This window comes from Perca flavescens, chromosome 8, assembly GCF_004354835.1.
Source record: "Perca flavescens isolate YP-PL-M2 chromosome 8, PFLA_1.0, whole genome shotgun sequence".
NCBI classification, from domain to species: Eukaryota; Metazoa; Chordata; class Actinopteri; order Perciformes; family Percidae; genus Perca; species Perca flavescens.
This window is the reverse complement of record NC_041338.1, coordinates 11,339,643-11,362,864: the sequence shown is the minus strand read 5'-3', so window position 1 is coordinate 11,362,864 and position 23,222 is coordinate 11,339,643. Positions and strand designations below refer to the sequence as shown.

At 39.0% G+C, this 23,222-nt stretch overlaps 2 protein-coding genes across 2 annotated transcripts in view; one reads left to right on the top strand and one right to left on the bottom strand.

Annotated features, from left to right (window-relative positions):
• mapk8ip1a (mitogen-activated protein kinase 8 interacting protein 1a) overlaps positions 1-1,525 on the top strand; it is a 54,786-nt gene extending 53,261 nt beyond the window's left edge. The window contains exon 15 of the mRNA XM_028584483.1: positions 240-1,525. Within this exon, the coding sequence (XP_028440284.1) occupies positions 240-312 (73 nt within the window). The 3' untranslated portion in view covers positions 313-1,525. The remainder of the gene's footprint in view (positions 1-239) is intronic.
• A 10,590-nt stretch (positions 1,526-12,115) lies between these two features.
• cstpp1 (centriolar satellite-associated tubulin polyglutamylase complex regulator 1) lies at positions 12,116-22,112 on the bottom strand. Its single transcript, XM_028585815.1, has 9 exons — positions 21,882-22,112; positions 21,554-21,656; positions 20,778-20,908; positions 20,339-20,423; positions 18,451-18,536; positions 17,828-18,035; positions 17,208-17,317; positions 15,515-15,578; positions 12,116-12,519 (listed from the first exon to the last, which is right to left on the bottom strand). The coding sequence occupies exons 1-9, from the start codon at positions 21,961-21,963 to the stop codon at positions 12,351-12,353; spliced, it is 1,038 nt and encodes a 345-aa protein (XP_028441616.1). The 5' UTR covers positions 21,964-22,112; the 3' UTR covers positions 12,116-12,350.
• Positions 22,113-23,222: the final 1,110 nt, after the last annotated feature.

Sequence of the window (23,222 nt, the reverse complement as noted above, 5' to 3'; positions counted from 1 at the left end):
TGCCGTGAAAAAGGTCTATAGCTCCAGGAATGTACCTGCACCTGTCACAGTAAACAAAACCTCTACATGGCCCTCTGACTGCATCTCAATAACACAGATCATAAAACAGTGTGAGACAGCTTTGAACACAATGTATACAGAAAAATGTACAAATGATAAACAATAAACTTGAGGAATCATAATTCCTTAACACTGTATTGTCGTTTTATTTTCTAATTCTCTTCTTTGATGTCCCACAGGAGGGCATTCCAGCAGTATTACAAGGAGCACATTGGCTACTCCTGTCCCACTGAAGACATCTTCATTGAATAACACCTCTCCCGCATCCACACTATGTACTGAATACTCACTATGTGCATGTAAGCCTGGTCTTACACAGCAAACTGGACCACTGATTTATCTTTGTCAGAGTACTGCATGGTGGATTTCCTTTCTTACCTGCATCCAGTGATACAGCGAGCTTTCCCTTTCCTTTGGCCATGTGCCAACATTAATACCTCTATGGATGGATAAGATCACATGAAATGTTCCATACACTGGGAACAAATGTAACATAAACTAACCCAAATTCAAAGACAAATATCTGATATTGATATATTTTATGGTTTAAAATTACTTGTATGTAACTACACGTAGATATTTGCTGTAAAATCATATAAACAGCCTTCAGGACTATGAAGTTAATTTAAGGACAGAATGTTTATAGCATCCATTTTTTTTAACTTGAACCAGTCAAGTATCAAAAAACAAGAGTTATCAGCGATGTTAGCACAGTAGTACTTTAAGCTACTGTAAATGCCAATTTCAGCCTGCTAAGATGTGCACAATGACAGTGTTTAGCAGATCATGTTTCCCATGTGAGCAGCTAACATTTGTTAATTAGCAATAGAAACACAAAGTACAGCTGAGGCTAATGGAAATGTCAATAGTTTGCAGGTATCTGGCCATAAACCAAACTAGATTGGGATCACCAAAGCTGTTGAATGTCTAAAAGATTTCATGTAAGCCTATATCATTTTTGTCAAGATATTTGAGTCTGGAAAAAATGTTGGACCAACTGTATATGGAAAGCCCTGCTATACGGATAACAATGAAAACGCTGAACATTTATTGGTTGCAGCTTTTAAAATCAGAGCATATGCTGTTTTTCTCTTATAAATCATATAATTGGAAATTGCATTTTGGGATTCTTGGTCAGACAAGTTAAACAATCTAAAGACATCACATTAGGCTCTGGGAACTTGACGATAAGCCTTTGTCATTATTTTTGACATTTCATAAACTAACTGATTTGTCAGTAAAGTAAAAAAACAAACAAATTCAATCCAAAAAAGGTTCCTTGCAACAATACTTAAATCTTTGATTTGTTGTCATATTTGATGTCACAGCATGATGAATGCACTTAAATGAAAATCTATATCTGCTTGAGTTCTAGTTTGTATACATTAGACAAACTTCATCATAGCCCATTTTTACTTGTAGCGACTGGTTTGTACTCATATTGATGGTCACAAGGTTAAACGATAAGCACACTAAATACATTCAGAAAAAGTTCTCAATCTTTAATTTCGGTATGTAACCAATATGTTGAATAAAAGAAAAATTTAGCTAGAAGTCTTGCATATTTTGAAATTAAATTTTTTATTCACTTAGGTAGTAGGAAAATTGGCAAAACCTAGCAAGTTGCGTAAGATATGTATTTAATATATCAATTTTACTAAATGATTACATGGGAGTGCAATGGAGAAGAGCATCTCCCTTACTTAACAGTAATCCTTTTAAACAAAATGAAATTCTAAAGTTCAATATACATAAGTCAGCCATGTTAGTGATCATGAGCAGTGTGCTTACTTGGGTAAGCAAGTACCCACTGGGTGTTGAAGGGCCTGGAATCAAACCAAACCAAACCAGGTCAACAGCCTGGAAGGCAGCTATGCTTACCATAAACACACTTAAGATATGAAAATCTAAGAACAAGCAAAACTGCATGTTTATAATAAGAGGGTAAATGTTCTGTCTTTAAATTAGCTTCATCCTTGACTCTACAGTAAAGAAGGGCTTCTTATTAGCAACAATTTCCCCCAACAGTTTAAAAGACAGTGCTTTAAAAGAACATCCAATAAACAAATGGACCTGCTTTTTATTCTTTGCACAGATGAGGACAGACTGATGTTTCCAAAATATAAAAAAGATATATAAAAGAAAGTATTATTCTGTATTGTATAACCCCCAGACTTGACAATCTACTATTGAAGACCTTTGGAGGTGCTGTTTGGGTGCCTAATTTCTTCATTTGCTGCTTGATGTTTATTTTCTTCCAAATGTGGTTCCAACTACAAACCCTTTATGCCAGGCTTCTCTGGTTGAAAGATTACATATTTTTCCTTTAACTCTGTGTAATAACAAGGCCCAAATGACGCTGTGCAATTTAGTATGTGTGCAAAAGTCATGTCCATGTCTGTCCACATTATTCGCCTCAGACTTCATTCGCATTGCCTGCTCAAATCTAGGACCAAAGTTGGGGTCAAGTCAGCATGGAAATACTTACTTCTAATAAGGCAGAGGATTTGTTTCCAGTTTTTCAGCTTATATTTTTAAAAGGAAATACTAAACATGGCTTTTAAAGACTTATCTTCACAAACTGACCCACAATCTGACTTGGTTATGTTAACAAAGATAACTAATTCCTTGTTTTTGTTGTCATTCCAAGATTAGCTCCAGACTTAAAATGATGGTTCGGAGTAATTTCACCCTAGGGTCCTTTGCACCATGACCTCGAGTCAAACATCCCCCCAGAAGCTTTTTTCTGCTGGGTCTAACATTAGACGAGTTAGCGTGATCAGCTGAATAGCTTAGTGCAGGCGCTAATGGATCCACGTTTGTATCTCGTAAATGAGCCCACTAATAATGTCTGAAATTATACCAAACTTCTACACAAGTACAAATAGGTTATGCACTCATAAAACGATGGATTGTAAAGTTTGTAAGTACACCAGAAGTTTATGTAAATAACACTTGCCTGTTGGCTTCTGCTCTCTATCTGCTGCTGCTGCTACTGCTACAGGCAGTAAGAGTGCTTAGAGACGTCTACAAATTACAACACCGAAAAGAGATACAACAAAAATATTTATTAATTTAACGATTAAATAAGGTAATGTCTCCAAACTTACCTCAATTCTAACTTGTCTCCTGCTAGTTATAGCACTTACTTTAAAAAAAAGTTAAATTAATAAATATGTTTGTTGCATTTCTTTTCGGTGTTGTAATTTGTAGACGTCCCTAAGCACTCTTACTGCCCGGTAGCAGTAGCAGCAGCAGCAGAGATAGAGAGAGAGAGAGCAGAAGCCAACAGGCAAGTGTTATTTACATAAACTTCTGGTGTACTTACAAACTTTCCAATCCATCATTTTATGAGTGCATAACCTATTTGTACTAGTGTAGAAGTTTGGTATCATTTCGGCATTATTAGAGGGGTCATTTACGAAATACAAACGTGGATCCATTAGCGCCTGCACTAAGCTATTCAGCTGATCACGCTAACTCGTCCAATGTTAGACCCAGTTGAAAAAAGCTTCTGGGGGGGTTGTTTGACTTGAGTTCATGGTGCAAAGGACCCTAGGGTGAAATTACTCTGAACCATCACTTTAAAGCTGCACCAATCAACATGTTTTACAACATTGGATCAAATGACTATGTACAATGTAAAAGGAGTCACTCATGAACACTCATGATGAACCAATGTGAATTATTACACAACAATGCAGTTTCCCTCAGCTCTATGAAGATTTTTTAGCCTCTTTTAGCTCTGTTTTTCTTTTCCAGCATGCAAACTACGCTCGTATCAACCTGGTTTCAAGAAGCAGCAGGCAGCTATTTTCAGCTAAAAGGCTTTCATTTCATTGTACACTTTCAGCCCAGTACTGAACAGCAGACCAACAAAGCTGGTGACTACTGAACATAAAGGATCATTTAGTTGGTTGATGGAGACCAAAATAGAGCTAAAAAGAAAATGAATATTTGATTTACATTTATAAGGCCATCTGAGACATGACTCAAAATAATGCTAATGTTGCTCTGCGTCTGCCGGATATTTAAGAGACAAATATTTGCTAATACGCTAGCCTTATAGCTTTTATTGTATGGCAAAGTTGTGTTTTTTTTAACTTGTCCTGCTGACCCCAAATACCCTAAAAAATCAATTATTGCAGCTTTAAGATCCAGGATGTGAAAATGTCAACTGGGATTTCCAGCCATTTGGAATACCTCCGCACAAGCGGTTGAACTTTATATTATAATAGTATAAACAGATTTGAGCAGGTACAGTCAATGGAAATGAAGCCTGAAATATTTTGTGTTCGAAAAACAGTGCCTATTTTTTTTTTCTGGCGTAGTGATGATGACTGTCCTCTGTATTAACTGTTGACTTCAGATGTCTCCAATCACCGAATCTACATGCATACTGTACAACAGCCAGTCTCATTCATATGAGTAGTCTTGTAGCTGGATATGACTTGGTACACCTAGATGGCTGACATGGAGTGTTAAAAAATGTAACTGGGACCCCAAAGACCTGATATTAGGCCAACCAAGGTTTCCCCGGTTCATTGAGTTGGTGCTGTCCCTCAGTCAGTCAGTCATTGTTTCAATGCTGTTTGAATGATTACATATTTAGTTTAGAACTGGTCAATATTACGGGAAGATGTTATTCTAAGATTATGTTATGCAACATTTTGGTGAGATTTTGCACATCTATGTGTGAATAGAATTCATGAATAGGGTAATAGTTAACATTAGTACTAGCACTATAGTGCATAGTTTCTGTTGCCCCAATGAGGAATTCAAAGTAATGACAACACCACTGTTGTTGCATCCACATGATACAAGCCTTCTGCAGTCACGCACATGCCCCCACCCCTCCTCCACTCAGTTGCTAGTAGCTAAGGAGGACACAGAGGATTAAAAAAAACATAATGGACTCTTCAGAAGAGGTAATTATTTTCACTCGAGTTTCTGCGCGGAAAAGTCGACACAATCTTCTGAACATAGCCATACTGAGAAATACAGAGAATGTTGTGTGGAGCTGATAGTCTTAATAAGCTTTGTATCAACTAATTTGGCAATGGCTTGAATGTAATGGACGTTCATTAATATAAAAAAAGTTACGCACTAAAGCTTTAACAGTTGTATGTAGCTGAGATTTTCTTGAAGGAGTTTTTGTCCCATGATCTTGCTGCTTTTTTAGCCTAGGGAGGATGGAAATGCAGGGCGAAATGCTAAACACTTGAACATTTTGTCATGAAAATGGTTAAAGATACTTAAACATCTATACAAGGCATGCAGCCTCTGTCTGAAAATGAAAATCAACATTTTTTTTAACTAAAAATCCCATTACTTGCCTTTCCGACAGCCATTGTCTTAATTGTCACTGAATTCATAACATATAACAGAAATGTTAATGTTGGATTACACATTTCAGTTTTTAAGTCTTGCTTGATTTTCATACAGGAGCACACTAAAGTGAATTAAAATCAAGGGCACAATGGAAGAAAGAAAAAAAATACACTATGTCCTCATGTAGTGTATTATCTGCAACATTTTTATTTCCATGCCAGCCATCCAAGGTGCACCACAGGAAGTTGTTCTGATCCACCAGAAAGTGTCCTTTCTATGTATTCCACTATTGTGATTCTAAAAACCATGGGGATCTATTGTACATGACTCATCAATATAGCTTATATCTGTATAGATACTGTATGTTTGTATAGAAGTTATTATTGTATGCTGTTGGTTTGAACAAAACCTGGGTGTAACACCGCATGATATCGATGTTGTTTAATGAAGACACAAAGAAGATGCACAGATTGGTGATAATGATGGTGGTTATTCTTGTCAATAAATCACATTTACAACTGCACTTAAAGTTACTATATTACTAATTTTTCATCTGATGATCATAAATGACCTGTAACAGCAAACAAGACTAACAGTGAAAAGAATGCTATTTTTATTTAGTTTTTCTTAATTCCTCTGCCCCGTTCCAATTTTTCCAGCAAAATAGCAAAATGATTTTCGGCAGGTATACGGCGCTACAGAGCACACATTCTGATTGGTCACAGATTTCGGTGTAACACCGGAAAAGCCTGTGTTATTGTTTCCAGCTAGGTAAAAGGTAGCAGTAGATTTCTTTATATAGTCCTACTTGTATTCAATTTTATTTGAGAAGTTATCTGTTGTAGTTATGGCTGATACTGAGGCAGGGCCATCACAGAAAAGAAGGAAATTAAACATTTTTGTCCAAAGCGGGCACTATAATCAACACAAATTGAAAGTTACAAATTAAAAAATCAGCAGGATTTCCATATACCCACTTAAAAATGTGCAATGAAATGCAGCAACATAGTTATGTGACAGAACTTTCACTTCAGATATTTTTATTCACAAATATGGGGTTGAGTAACTAAGCTAACACTGCAGAACATGCAGAAAGACTTTTCTCTTCTTTCATCGACCCGCTGAGCGCAGTGCGTATTGTGTGCGTAGCGACCAGGTCCAAATGCTCCGCCTATACCGCCAGTATCCTCCCTTCACCGCACATTTAAGACAAATATAAGTAGCCTATTTTATTTTTGTCAGGTCCCTGATGTGAAAGCCCCCTTACTGCTTTATATTCCATTATATTTTTGATCTATTTTGAATGTCATCTGTGTTTTCCTTCTCATAGGATAAATAAAGGTATTCCCACAATAAATTGGTGCATAAAAGTGTATCAGAATGCAGGAAATGAAGTCTTTGACGTTGGAAATTTTTGTGTATCTCCTTCTTTTTGGCCGGATGTCCATTACCAAACGCTTTCTTTTTGTTGGCGTTCTAAACTCTGGTCGATTTCTGAGGACTATGGTTAACTGCTCCTCAGATCTCTGCAGGGTAAATCCAGACAGCTAGCTAGACTATCTGTCCAATCTGAGTTTTCTGTTGCACGACTAAAACAACTTTTGAATGTACACGTTGGACCAAAACAAGTTCCTTCCAGAGGCTATTTTGCAGCAGCACCGTGGGCTCCGTGTGGCGCTTAGTGGAGCTTGCCTCCCTTCATGCATATGTTTTATCAAAACAAGTTCCTTCCCAAGTACCTGCATCCAGTACTTCGTGCCAAAACAATTGGGATTGGTTTAAAGAAGTGTCAATAAACCAGAGCACGTCTCTCTCCCATCCCGGAATGCTGTGTTGACTCGCCAGACCCTCCTCCGCGGCGCTGTGGAGGACGGTCTGGCAATGCGAGACTAGACGCCTTTACACTGGCCAGCAGGATGTCCAGCAGGGAAGTCGCTGTCTGTGTTCAATTCCTCCACGCTTGCCTCGGTGCCCTCTCTGATGATGTAGAGATGGAGAACGATCTTGTTGTCCACGTAATCGGGATCGTAGCCATAGGTCGTAGCTGATCGACATCTTCACCTTTTTCGGTTTACTCTGGTGTTTATATTTGAAAACGCTGCCCCCGGCCAAGCTAGCAGAGTCAGCAGAAGACTGGTTAGTTGTGCTTGAGCTCATCTTCTCCACATTTTCCTCTGTGTTTAATCTAATGTTTACATTTGAAAAGGCAATTATTTTTAAAGTTGAAATTATTGTGTAACCAGTAAGTTGCCAGTAAACCTGACAATCAAGTGTTTTCCAGAAACTTCCAAATGCAAACGCACCATATCAACAATACAATATAAGGATATCAGACAGTAAAGGTAACCTTAGTCTATGTCCTTGAATGTTCCACTTCCGGGATTGCTTGGGTCCCGCAGGAAATTCCACCCGGATGTATGTATTTTCACCGATGTCCGTTTCCTTTGTGTTGAAATTTTAAAGTCCGGTGGATTTATGAGGACTGCTCCTCAGATCTCTGCAAGGTAAATCCAGAAAGCTAGCTAGACTATCTGTTCAATCTGAGTTTACTCTCGCTCAACTATTTTACAGCGGCTCCGTGCGGAGTTATGACGATTGTGATTGGTTGAAAAAAATGCCAATAAACCAAAGCACGTTTTTCTCCCATCCCGGAATGCTGTGTGGAGTAGCCAGACCCTCCTCCGCTCCGCAGTGTGTGGATGGTCTATCTAACTAGGTTACTAAGGTAACCTGCACAGCTAAAAACATTATATACTTTCCTAGAACTGTTTTCCAAAAAATTGTGTGCACCATCTTTGCCTCATTGTGTAATCTGTCAAACTGCAAACTCCAACACTATCAATCAATCAAATCAGTTGCGAGTAGCCAGAAAGCATCCATTCAGTATTTGAGAGACATAGGGAAATTACTTTTCACAATAGAAGCACAAGAGTTTTTCTTTCTTTTTTTTGCAATGTGCCGTTGTTGTCCCCACAGACATTTTTCATGTTTGATTTAAAGGGACAGACACTCCACTGATTTTACAGATACATGTCTGTTAACTTGTCAGGGTTAGTACTAGTAAGCCTGTGGAAACGATTCTGGAGGAAAAGAAACCTGATGATGTCACAGTGATGTCATCAGGGTAATCTGGACAGTGCTACCCAATAAAAGGTGGTGGTGGTGTAGAGTTTGAAGACCACACAGGGAAGGTCTAACGAAATATGTTTTTGACTGCATTAGGGGAAATGAAGGATCCAGTGTTTTTGGAGTTTGACCCATACCAGGGACTAAAAGTCAGGATATCTCGGACTCTGCTGCATCAAATAACTTTATAGAAGTGCAATACTAAGTTACTTGAAGACCCTATTCAAACCACAATAACACTCTGATATCTCAGAGTCAGATATCAGTTAGGACAGAAATCATCCAGATCAGGATTCACAGTTCACAGATCTTTATTATTCATGAGTGGTATTGATATGGTCATTCATTTGTGCCATATCACATTCGCATATAAAGCTTCATGTCATTCTTTTCACCCAAAAAAAAGGTGATAAATAACTTTAATACACTGTAAATACAGTTTATGCTTGAGCTGTTCACTGAGCAGGTTATGAACAGGCAGGGAGAGGAAGAAACATTCCTTCAGAATTTCCTGTCATTGTTTTTAGAGTCCCTGTTCTTTAACATGCTCAACACAAGAGATTGAAAAACATCAAGAACATGTGTCTGTCATTGCAGTCAGGGTAGGACTTATTACAATACTTATTTTCATCCACAGAGTGTGATAAAAAGCTAATAAGTAAGGTTGGTTTGCTAACATCAAGTGCAGCTTTTTATGAAAAATCAAGCATTTACAGTGAATAATATGACAGAGGTTTCTATCTGTTATTCCAGTCACTCTGTAAAACGAGCAATCAAGCCTTGTTTTGCTTAATAAAGGGGCAGCTCACTTACAGTACCTAAAACTACTTCATTAGTTTACCTTTTAGTGGAGAGTTATGGTGTTTCATGATACTATGGTATAAATGCTGATTCAGAGGCTTCTATGACATGACAACAGAATTTCAGGGATTGTAAATACTTGTCATTGAGTATTAACTGGACTGATATTCAACTTGGTTGTACTACTCATCACAAGCTAAATAAATAGCAGTACTGCCAACCAATACAAACATTTAGTTTGGTAAGACAACAGTAAAATTCAAAACAACCTGCCGCCGCAGAGCAGTAACATGTCACATGACCATGTGCAGATATGGTATTTGCGCGTTATTATGGAACCCACGTAACTTCTAGGAAAGGCCCGCCCTACAAAGCAGCTTGATTGGTTGGGGTTAGGTATTGACCTCGAGTGGTTAAGGTTAGGATAGCCGATTGGTCAGGGGATTGGACCTGAACAAATCGGGTTACGTTACCTAGCATAAGCATGGATTCCTGGCCAATAGTAGTGTGTGAATGCGATTGAAGGGCGTGCCTTTCCTTGAAGTTGCGTGGGTTCCAAAATAACGTGGCACATCATTTGGACCACACAGCATTTAGAGAACAATATGTCATCCAGTGCTTACAGGGGTATTCTGATGTGGACTTTCTGATGTGACTGATTTCATTTGATTGCTAACTGCTTTTATCGACATTAATGCTGAACAAAAAGAAAGACAATGGCGTATTCTGACGCAACGTGGAGTGTTCTCTTGCACCGCTGTGCGCTTATCAGTAAACATGAAATTTCTCAAGAGCAATTTTTGAAGGGGACACAACTAATCATCACATTCAAAATTGTACATTGTAGAGGATATGTGTAGTTGTGGAACTCCAATAAGTAGGCTGGCAAGCAATTTTATTCACTTTAAACATTGGATGAAGTGATTATTTTCTTTAATACAGATGATGCTGAACTGAGAACTGAACCCCCTGCAAGCAAAGCTAGCTAACCATCCAGCTGGCTTATTTTCTGTAACCAGTGAATGCAAGTTAGATAACTATCCAACAAGCTATTAAACAAGCTGCCAAACAAGCTAGGTCAAGTTATCATCGCTAACATATTGGATTGATGGAAAAATATTTTGTCATGACTAAATAACACACAGCATCATCTGTATTACAGAAAAAAAAAAATCACTTCATCCGATGTTTAAAGTGAATAAAATAGCCTTGTCTTCTTACTGGAGTTCCACAACTAATGTTACTGAAGGGATTTAAACTTTGCTCTCTCCCACCCAGCACCATCTCACTTAACGGTGCTGCTCCCAATGGACGTACTTGTGTGTGTGGCATAGACAGTAAAATGGACCAACAGATCCCGTTGCTCTGGACAGAGACCAGTGAAGGCTATTAGAAGCACTTTTCTAGTGAGGGCTGAGCATTACCGCACAGCCTCCAACTGAGCTTGAAGACGTAGATGAGACTTCTGGTAGCTGTGCCAAGAGAAATCTCAATCGTTCCCAATCTTGCAGAGACGGAGAGCGTAGGTATATGTAAGGAGATAACATGGGCACAGGCTAATTATTGCTAACTAAAATGCTAGTTAACATTAGTAATTAAACTTAAACAGCTAATGTAAGTCGAAACTGCCTGCAAGCTTCTCCTGTACTGTACGGTAATTCCTCCACTATGCGACAGTAAGTCGCGTGGTTATGACACAATCGTTAGCCTATTTTTACAAAAATTGCCTGCTACGGAGCCATAACGTGAGGTACAAGGTAATGAAGCCTTTTATACATTGTCGTGTTTCTTTAGAAATAAACAATTGACAAATAAAGTCTTTAAACGCTTCAGATGCAAAGTTATTCGCTGTCAAAGTGAAGTCAAAATGAATGGCAGTCAATGGAATGCTAACGGTAGGTGATGGCTTGTTAGCATCAAAATGGCGCCATAGAGAGCCGAAGTCACGCCCCTTCCGGTGGACCTCATGGGACCTTAACTCGGAAAAAATATGAACAGTAGTGAACGGGGAGAGGCAAAAAATTTTTGATCCAGTTTGAATCAAGCCATAGATTACAAATATGATGTTTGTCAATTTAAAAGATAATTTTTCAACCGAAGAAAGTCTCAGTTAGCTGTAGATTTGTCGTAGTACCACTTAGTTTTGTGTGAAACCACTCAGTGAACTACATCTCTAGTCTCACACAATTTACGTCACCTAGCTTGATGCTCATTTGCTCGCTAGCTAGCTTGCTAGCTTAGCTCTGTTCCACAACACATGTAACGTTATCTTAACTGCTGGGTTTTATCCAGTGAAGTGTTTTCAGCAGATAAGCAAAAGAACAAGCAAGATCCTCTGCTCATTTGAGTAACGTTACATCCCCGGTAAGATACACACAGACATCGTATCTTCAGCGAGACGTCATCCATGAGACATTGAAGTGTGTAGTCTTTCTAATTACCTATTTTCATAGTCTTATACTTCCACAGTTTAATAACAAACTGAGACTTTCTTCGGTTGAAATATAATGTTATATTGAAGAACATCATATTTGTAATCCATAGTTCAATTCAAACGGGATCAAAAAATTATTATCTCTCCATTGACTCTCGTTCATATTTTTTACAAATTAAGGTCCCATGGACCGGAAGTAGAAGGGCAGGACTTCGGCTCTATATAGGAGGTTCGTTGTCTGGAAGTTGGCTTACCCCCTTGGTGTGTAGCAGGCAGTGGAACAAACCACTGTGAGGCAAGGAAGGGGGGATCAAGATGTTTTTAAATTTAAAATGCAATTTTTTCCCCATTTGTATTGTTTTACTACCTACACAATTATTTTGTATTATATATTACTACATTATTTACAATACACAGCTTTTTTTTTTAATGATTTTAGCAACCCTCAGATGGGGTAGGTCCTGACCCCCCAGAATCCCCAGTGATTTACGCCTATGCGTTTACATAGCAGATAATGGCCACATGTACTACACAGCCTCAGTGTGTTTGGGACACACTGTGGAAGGAGACATGTCACAGACTGTTGAAAGGTTAGAGCTCAGTTTTCAGAGGAGTCGGTCTCTTCCGTGGAACCATCGCTTTCTACCTCCATCTTCCTCCTGTGGTGGATGTTCCTTCTGGGGGAGGCCTTCTTCTGCACCTCCTTCAGCCCCCCCACTGCACTGCCACTGCTGTTGCTGCCAGGACTCACTGAGATCTGGGCAATTCTGGACAGCATGGGACAAGGAAAGAGATATTAAGAGAAGATGGAAGAGAGGAAAAAAGAAAGCAAAAAAAGACAGGAAGACGGGGCGGCGGTGGTTCGTGGACGTAGAGCAGTCGTCTACGGTCGCTAGCAATTTAAACCACCAGGGATCGGTGGGATCGATCCCTGGCCCTGCAGTCTACATGTCCATGTGTCTGTAGTGCTCCTCTAGTGTTCATCTGTTGAGCATGTGGCACCTTATATCATAGCCTCAGCCGCTGCTCTTCTCCCTCTACACTGACTGCACTTTAAAGAACCCATCTGTAAAACTCCTGAAGTTTGCAGATGACACCACTATCATTGGCTTGATCCAGGATGGTGATGAGTCTGCTTAAAGACAGGAGGTGGAACAGCTGGTCCAATGATGCATCAGAACCACCTGGAGTTAAACACCAAGAAGACTGTGGAGATGACAATGGACTTTAGGAGAAGTCTCTTTTATATAGGCCTTAGTGGTCCCCTAATACTGTATCTGAAGTCTCTTTCCCGAAATTCAGCCTTAGTGCAGAATTACAGCCACTAGAGCCAGTCCCACAATGAGCTTTCCTTACGACGTGCCATTTCTGTCTGTAGCTTTAAATGTTATTGAGGAGGAGAGAGGGGGGGGCAAGGTGGAGGGTGGGGGTGTGGCCTGGACCAACTGCCATGCTTCGCTTGTTTGCAAGCCATGATGTCTCTCTCAAAGCAGAGAAAAGTGAGGTAACCTTTCCCCTTATGACGTCATATAGGGAAGATTCCAGATTGGCCCATCTGAGCTTTCATTTTCTCAAAGGTGGAGCAGGAGGGGGACCATAGGCAGGCTAGAGGAACTCATATTTATGTTAAAAAACCTCATAAAGTGAAATGTTCATGCCATGGGACTTTTAAGTGAGTACTTTGAGAGCAAAGAGTCAAATTCCTTGTTTGTTTACGCAAACCTGGCCAATAAAGCTGATTCTGATTCTGATGTGTCAGTGTAGTGTAAAGCGCTTTTGTCATGAATCCCCGGCCGTGACACTTGTATGTAAGTGATTGTGTTTGTTTCGTTTGTCTTTATCTGTATAATGCTTGGTGTGTGTTCTGTCTATTCTGTGTTTGTGTGTCTTCCTCTGTCTCTCCCCTAGCAGTTTTTTGGAGGCGTGCCTGGCCTTGGTCCTCCACACACCTGTGCTGAATCCTTTCACCACACCTGTACCTCATCCGCTCGTCTAGGCAGTACTTGAGGAACAGCCAGACATCCATTTGCCGCCGGATCGTTATGAAGTACTGTGTATGTTACCCGCTACCAGTACATATCGTGTTTGATGCCATCCCACACCATCCAGTTAGCCATTGTTCGGATCAAGACCGACATTCAAGTCATTCTCCATACCAGAACCTACCTGGACTCTTTCCTCATCCCGCACCTGCCAACTCCGTCTGTTTGCAATATTTCTGACCTACTAATAAACTGCTTAACTCACAGTCCTGGTCCGATCTGCTTTTGGGTTAAATCACTGCAAACCTGACAGCTTTGAGTGGTCGCTAAGTCTAGAAAAGCACTATATAAATGCAGTCCAACAAAAGAAGGATATGAGGACAACAAAATGAGAATACAGCAAAAAAAAAAAAAAAAAAAAAGTGTGTGTGGCCTTCTTCCTCTTAACATCTCCCAAATATTTGCTAAATATGACCCAGCTGAGCTTTATACTGCAACTGAAAATCAAGTGATAGTAGTTCTTTCTAATGGTCAGAAAACTCTAGCACTATCATCAGACTGAGCCATTATTTTCCTATGGAGAATGTGAGGCTGGACCTTGCTGAAGGGCTTTGGGTGTTGTGCATTACACCATGCTACTGTACTGAATTGACCAATGATTTAAACGTTACTTCTGTTCTCTGCAGACCTTGAGCAGCAAAGAAGTCTTACTCACATTACAGTTTAAACACAGTATAGTATAAGCATTCTTATTTTCTCCTACGTTCTCAATAAAAAATAGCAAATCATATATATAATACATACATACATACATATATACAATATATATAATGAGGAACCAAAATTTGCATTCTAATCTGGTCCAAATACTACCGTTTACATAGGAACCGGTTCCATAGTGCACGTGTGTCAAACTCAAGGCCCGCGGGCCAAACCCGGCCCCTCACAGATTTTGATACGGCCCACATATCAATTTAGGTTCCCAAAAAATTTATAAAATAGTTGTGCGCACAACCAATAAGACAGGAAACTGTTTTTCAGACTGCAATGATGCAACACTTAAAGCAGAATTTGGCAGATTTGCTGACTTTAAGACTATGAAATTCCCACAGAAGCAGTCGGCTGTGTGGTAGCCTACTTTTAAACAGGTAGTCATTGTTTTGCTTGATTTGCTAAATTCTGTGATGGCTAAGGAACTTTTTTGCGGAGTTTTGTAGGGCTTTATGTCAACAAAAGCAACACAAGTTGGGAAAAAAAGCTACTCAAGTGTCAAAAAAGCAACAAAAATGTCAAAAAGCGAAAAAAGTATAAAAAACAAAACAAGGAATAAAGCGACAAAAGGCCCCAAAAAAAAAAAAAAAGGGACAAAAATGTTGGGGAAAGATACAAAAAAAGAAGGAAAAAGCAACAAAAATGTGGGGAAAAAAGCAACAAAAATTTTGAAAAAAGCGACATGCAGTAATACAGTCAAAGATATTTTACTTTTCACTTAAAAAAAAAAAGCATGTCAATAAACTGTACATGTCTGGCCCTTGATGTTATTCTCATTTTCCAGTGGGGCCTAGTGAGTTTGACACCTCTGCGCATACTGGAACCAGGTTTCGGTACCCAACCCTAAATGTAATGTGTTTATTTGTGAGCGCTGCCAGTGGAAGAGTGTGTGTGTGTGTGTGTGTGTGTGTGTGTGTGTGTGTGTGTGTGTGTGTGTGTGTGTGTGTGTGTGTGTGTGTGTGTGTGTGTGTGTGTGTGTGTGTGTGTGTGTGTGTGTGCATGCTCTCACAGTTTGTCTAGCTCCTGGTCCATCTCTGGGTCAATGAGCAACTCTGCCTTGCTGGGTAATGCTCCTGCAGAAAGAGGGACGAAAGAGAATATGCCACTTTTTTTAAGCAGTATTAAGCAGATATTTCATGAATGTGTATTGAATCTAATTATTTGGTGTAATGTAAAAGGGTTCACTTTTGTTGATAAATCCAGGAGCTGTATAGATAAAACACGATCAGACCGCATTTTATGGATTTATGCATAAATGTAGTCAACTCAAAAGAGTTCACTTTATTTTTCTTGGCACCGTATTATTATTTATAAAAAATTTCTTCAGTGAAGCCTCTTGCCGCTCATGATGAAAAAAGTATTTCCACCCGACTAGCAGTTATTGAGCCAAGAGAATATTTATGTGTTATTAATAGTGTTAGCTGTGGTGCTTCGGGTACTCCTGGATGAGTGCTACCATCACATCCGGCGCGTCGCTACTTGAAGAGATATTTCGCTGATTATAATCTAGCTCTGTGTCATGACAGTGTGGGCATTGTGTTTAGATGAACTGGCACCAATGCACGGAGCTCCTCGTGGAGCGGAGCAACAGAGGTCTGCTGAGATCCGCCACGAAATTACGCGTTTTGCGGTAGTGGGGCAGGTGGTAAAAATGGAACTCCTTGTATTTGACATCAATTAATGAATTATGTGATATATTTGGAAAAGTTCGACAAATAGGGGTACTTTGTGTCAAAATGTATGAGCTATAACACAAAAATTCAGCAAGTTATAAGTGCTTAGACAAAAAGTGTTACAACCACCCCCAGTATCACCTACCGTAAAGCTCAGATCAGACCAAAGATTTGCGACGAGACGAAACTGTTTTAAAACGTCGCAGGAAAAGATTGCAGCATTCTGAACCGGCCCGTCTTAGCTCGACTCAAGCCGGCTGATGGCGTCACCTGCGACTCAGCTGCTCAAGTCTCCAGAGGCTGGTTTTAGAATGTAAGGAAACGTCACCTGTTTCAGCAGCTAATAGACAAGTCAGCTTGTAAAGTCAGCTACAAACTATAGCAATGAAATGATCCATAATCCATTAAATTTCTATGTTACGAACTGTAAACCGTTCGAAATGGCAGAGTTTAAGACGTAAGGCTCAACAAGCACCCGTGACCATAATGTGGTCGAGCGAGCTAGAGAATGACTGAAGAGAGGGAGCGCCTAGAACAAAGCCGCGAATCAGAGAAATAAAACGTTTTTGTCGATTCATCACTAGAAATGCAACTGTAGCAAGCATCCACTATTACTTTCATATTTAGACACTACAAATTAAATCCAGCTACAAAAAAGCATGAAAGTCGGAGGTTAGAACGGATGTACACAGAGTCGTTGCTATGGAGAATGAACTGGGCTTAACACTAAAACCTGCCAAAATAATACAGAGTCCAACATAGGTCAGGCCAGTAAATACAAAACAGTGTTTGGCTTCCATTCGTGGCGCCAGTGCACCTTTTTCAATTTTTACGAGCCACCAAGTCAAGTCTCACAGCTCTGGTATGTAGCAATGTACAAGTCATGTATGATATCTGAATAAAAGTGGGTATAGTCGTAAAGCAAACTGTGTACGCCTTTACACAAATCATACAATTGTACACTTATGTAATTTTTGTATGTAGTAGTGGTAGAAGTAGTAGCAGATTAATGATTAATGATAAACCTACCTATAGTTTGGTTGATGGTCTCATGTTTAGCCAGGCCCATTAGGAAGCTGTAGTAAGACACTTTGTTAAACTGATCCAGTACTTCCCTCATACAGGACCTGGGAGGATGACTTCACACAGACACAAAAAAGTCAGCTAAAACACACATGCATAAGAACAAATAAGTGCTACAATTAGTGCTAAACCAGTCCAATTTGTGCTCAGCTGCTGCATAGATGAGTGCTGGGCCACAGCCACTGGTGCCCCTGAAGGGATTTCATTTTCTCACTTTCAAATAATTTGATGAAATTTCATTCAACTTCAGTCTGTTAGTTAGCAGACTGTAGAGTTTTGTCTAGTTATAATCATGTTTTATGATAGAAGTATAAATATAATGGTTATGTGCGTTCCCATGAAAATTTAACTGACGTCATCAGTCCTTTCCCACTTGTCATCATATACAATCAATCTATCAGTTTTTATTTGTCACGTGAAATTGTACAAAGTATATGAAGTACGATTTCAAGGTTGTTGAAAATTGTATTTACAATGAAAATTATAAAAACATTGTTAAAAAAATATTAGCAAGTTTCTATAGGATGTCTGATCCCAGTGGGTGAGGACTGGAATGTGAGTTTTACCTGTGCTTGAACCTGTCACAGAAGGCATCTATACACTGAGCCAGAGTGGACGGTTCCACTCCGTCCTGCTGCTGCTCCTCCTTGTCGTTCTCCTCGGCGGCGGCAGAGGGGAGCTGCTCGATGGAGGTGGACGTGGGGACGATCACAGTGTTAGGACTCTTCCCTGCTAACAGATCCTGGTAGATCACCAGCACGCTGTCCAGGAACTCTACAGACACACAGGATTACGGGCAGTTGGAAGTCCGTGGGTTAAATTCGGTTTTATTCAGATTTTGGTTTGAAATGGGATTAGACTGCTAACATTGCCTTTCATCATAAATTCATTATTAGATATAAATGTGATATAACCCCATATTGTCCACTTCTGATAAGATGATTCCACCCTCAATGTTGGTAGTTAATAGGTTTTTGTTATTATTTTAACATCTGATATCTGAACATAGAAATCCTTCAAGTGTGGTGTACAAGTTTTTTTGTCTACATCTTTACAACAACTGTTTTGAATATGTTTTCTATTGAGAAATAATTTGAAACAAATGCCAGTGATTAACACACCCATGTTAATAAAAGTTTCCAGCCACACTGAGTGAACTGCCAAAATGAAACAGTAGTTTTTATTGTACCTTGGTAGTAGAACTGTAGCTGGAAGGTATAAAGGAAATCAGAGAAAGACATAAGACAGTCGATGGCGTCGTCCATTAGCACAATTCTACAGGACAAAAAAAGAAAAGCAGATAACAACAGTTTACACCAGTCTTCTATCAACCAGTTAAGTCCAGTGGTGTACTGTTCATTAAGTGTTTGTTAGCTTGTTAACGTTACCAGTTAGCCAACAATAGCCTGTTTAATGTTAACGGTACCATTACAGTTAACAGTCAGGAGCCGAAGTTTGCATTTACAGTGAGTGCACTGATGATAACGTGGCAATGACAACTTGGCTTTTGTTTGTGGTGTGACTGATTCACCTCTAGTTTCTAATATTTTCAGATGAATTTAAATGAAAATGTTCATGATTGACCATATAATCATTTTCTAAACATTCAAAACTGTTACTGTGTTATTTAAGGCCGCAATAAATAACACATTCAAATCTAGAGTGTTCATGTAATTTCATACATTAGCAGTGAAATTATAGCCTTGTGAGACCGTCCTGATCTCGCGAGCTCCAGTTTTCCACTCACAGATCAGTCTGGCATCTTGAGATAGAGAAAATTTGGAGCCATTAGCCAAACGACCGGGCCAATCAGCGTTGGTTTTGAGGTGGGTTAGGTGGTGATTGACAGATGGTTTATCCAATCAGCTAAACAGTATTTTCAGACAGCGGTAGCCCCAATTCTGTTAGCCACTCACTAATGCTTTTTTTCTCTTGGATCCTTATTTTGGAATATGGTCCAGGAAACTGAAATGGTGACTTTTATTCCTAAATTCTCGTTACACAAACAGCAAATCTCCTTTACCGACAAGTTGCTTGCATGCTGAGCTTACGAGCTATGCTTTGCCTGCAGCAGCAGGGGCGGGCTTGTGGTTGTATTTTCATACGCTTCGTGGATCTGATTGGTTGATTTCGCCCGTCTATCACCAACATAGGTGATAGACAGATGGTTCATCCAATCAGCTAACCAGTATTTTCGCCCCTTCCCAAAAGTTCTCCAACGGAAAGTTCCCAGATGGATATGCCGAGCAAATGCGAAGCAATCCATCTGGCGGAGTCAGGTTAATGAAATGAATGAATGCATAATAATCGTGAAACCGTGAATATTTTTCAGACTATAATAGTACTAACAAAATCTATAATCGTTGCATCCCTAGTCAGAACACACCTATTTTGATCCGTTTGATTTGTAAAGTTTCATATTTTGCACAGTTGTCGGGCCAGGGGCGTAAACCCTCCTACTTTCAGTACCCTTTCCCAGCCACACGCATTTTGGTATTCTGCCGTGATTTTGATCTACACACCTGTGAAGTTCGACTGCATCTGGCACGGTTGCCACTCTATAAATCATACATTAGACACATGCCATGACTACAAAAAGCGCTGCCTAGAGTCTGTCTGTGTCGGATTTCAAAACACACACGAAGTGAAAACAATACCAGCGTCGCTGTCGCAGCTGGTAAAAATATTGGGTCTTTAAATGTTTAGGGCATGAGGAGAGAAGATTCCTCACACAATGACTGAAAGATTAAATGTTCTTGTTAGGCCTGTTGTAACATATAGCACGGTCATGTACAGTATATACAATATAACTACATGATGAAGACTGCACTGTACTTTTAATACTACACTAATGGCCATCCTATTTGCTCTACAGTATGTACCTCATACTAATCCTCATAGGTAACTGAACAGACTTTCCCAGCATGCAATGTTAAAGTTGTGGTAACCAAACAAACACAGGTGTAACCTCTTAGGATTAGCGAACAAAAGTACAAAGAAATCCTGTTCAAAAGAGTTGAAATATAAAAATGTATTAAAGGGGACGGGTGTGGTGTGTTGTCTGTTTGTGTACTGACCTGGCTGCACTCTGCAATATCTCCAAAGGGAAGTCTGGACACAATAACTGCAGCAGCGACCTGTACTCCAGCATGGACAGTAAGTCTGGAATACGACAAGAGAATAAAACTAACTTTAGTTACAGTACAGAATATACAACAGTGAAGCACTGATTTAAATGTTAAAGACAGTCAAACCAACCAGTCTAGCCAAGTGGGTTTTTGCAAGTAAAGGAATTAATATTTGGAAACTAATGACAGTACACTACTGACGTGACTTCCTATTAATAATTCACTTAACAGTCTGTAATAACCAGGACTTTGCAATGTGAGTCTTATAACTTATAACTTAAACCTAGCCTTAAATAGAGAAAGGGACAATTATGTAATGACTATCACAAGCTAACTATAAACAAAACAGAAAACGTTTCCATTCTAATTATTTCTGGCTCTCACTCACCTCCATTCTTGCCAATCTGTCTGTAGCATCTCCAGAAGACTCTGATGAAGGAGGCTCTGTTATGAGGAGTGGCCCTGATGTAGTTATACTCTCGGAAGAGCACGTGGTTACTGTTCTTTACACTGCTGAAACTACAAACACACACACACACACACACACAAATTACAAAAAAAGATACAAAAATACACCTCAAAAGTCATGTCATCAATCAATTAAAGGTTGTACACACAATGCAGTAACTTCCCTTTACTTCCATCAACTATCTCAGCTAGGATAGGATGACAGTAGACTGTGTAGACACGTCTCACTTTAGATTATATTTGCTGCATACTCTATATTCAGCACAAAAGCGGGAAACTGTCTCACTGGCTTTCTGCATTACATTTGCAAAAGAAAAAGCTTTTATACACAGAAGTGTGTTAAGATGTACACTTGTAGGCAATTGGTCAACAAATGATCACATATTAGCACTGCTTTAAAATACATTTCTTCCAAAGGAAATCATTGAATGAATGTGTTTATAGGCTGAATAGACTACCTAATATTGAACAAGCTCTTCTGGGGCAGTTTGCAATATGAAAATGTGTGCTAAACTGTACTGAATTTACAGTTTCATTATTTTATACATTACTTTTCCAATGGCATCTTTGTGGAGATATGTAACTTAAATATGTTTGTAGGCATCGGTCAAAACGTTTTCCCAGTGTCTGCTTTTCAGACCTACAGAACAACCCTACCTATAGGTGACTGACTGTGATGTGTTCAGTGTAACATACTATTCTGCAAAGTAACGGATCACCCCGAACTGGGTGTACTCCTCTTTATGTTCCAGCAGCTGGGTCACAGCATCACTCAGGTAGAACAACACATTACTGTCCGCTGTGAGAGAAATAAACACACAATCACACACGTACGGATACAAAGACAGACTTAAAAACTATGACAGCTTAGTTGATAGTTTCAATTCATTGACGATATGCTGACGTGACAGAGCGATGATTAGATAGCTCACGACTGTTAAATTAAAATATACACCAAAAAAGTCGTTAGCTAAAGAGCTCAACTGTTAGCTAGCACTGCACAGCTAACACATAGCTAACCTACCAAGGTACTCGTCATCCGGGACGGTGGAATTAAAACGGTTCATTCTGGTCGCCCTTATAGGTGATAACGTTGAAATTAACATGAATACACTTGGCGTGTGTGTAGCTCTGATGGGCGAACTATCTAGCTAGCTATGTACACAATTTAATAAATGTAATTTCTGTAGCCTTGGGATTTTGCTAGCTATCATTGCACTTGACTGCTGGTCCTAGGTCCGTGGGCTTCAATGGAAACAGCAGGATGTTGTGAGTTACATAAATTAAATGCCCCCGAACATTACAGCACGCAAAGGTTCCTTTGCTATTTTCAACATAATGTTAATAATAATAATAATAATAATAATAATAATAATAATAATAATAATAATAATTGTATTACTATTATTATTATTATTTAATAATAATAATGATAATAATAAATAAAAAATATTATTATTATTATTATTATTATTATATGCGTGACTTTCAGTGTGGCTTTATTATAAAATTATAAGTTTTTTTGGCAATAATAATAATAATAATAAATTCAAGCGTTGAAATTATGAAATCAAAACATGTTATTTTTCACTTAAATATCTTGTTTGTGTTTTTATGCTTATCATTCAGTGAAATGCTTTATATCCAGGTTTGCTTGCAATATGTTGTGTCTTTCTTATATCAAGTACAACAGTACTTCTCTTTGAAGCAAACCCACACTTGCCTGCTCAACATAGAGAGCAATAAAGTATTTTTATTATATTATGTTTAGCAAATATTTCAAAATATCTCTCAGCGGTAGGCTACTGTCCTCACTTTCCATTTTAGTGTTGTTCTCCTTCAGTGCTTTTTTACATGTGTTAGTATAATAATGTGTGGCACTTCTTTTCTCTACTGTAGGCCTACACTCTGCACAATCAGGCACTAATCTTTTGCATAAAGTCTCTTGGAGTGTTGCTGGTAGAAAAGGTTGAATGTAAGCCTATGTAATTCAAAAAAACTTAAACGGCTTTCTCTACTTGAGTGGTAAGCCTCTGTATAATCTGTGTCTTTGAAATGAGTCAGTCTGTGTCCTGTGCTGTGTCCTGATATTGTTAAATCAATTTAACTATATGTTTTCAGTAATTGAGTGGCTTGTGTATTGTTCTATTACGTTTGTTGTTGTAAAAAAGATGTACTTAGATGAACAACCTGCAGACTAGTCAAATAGGTGTAAAGGCAATACATGAAAGGAATTAATTTCTTCTTCTTCTTCTTCTTCTTCTTCTTCTTCTTCTTCTTCTTCTTCTTCTTCTTCTTCTTTGTGGTTTATTGGCGGCTAACAACAATTTTGTGAATTACCGCCTACCAACTGTATGGATCATAA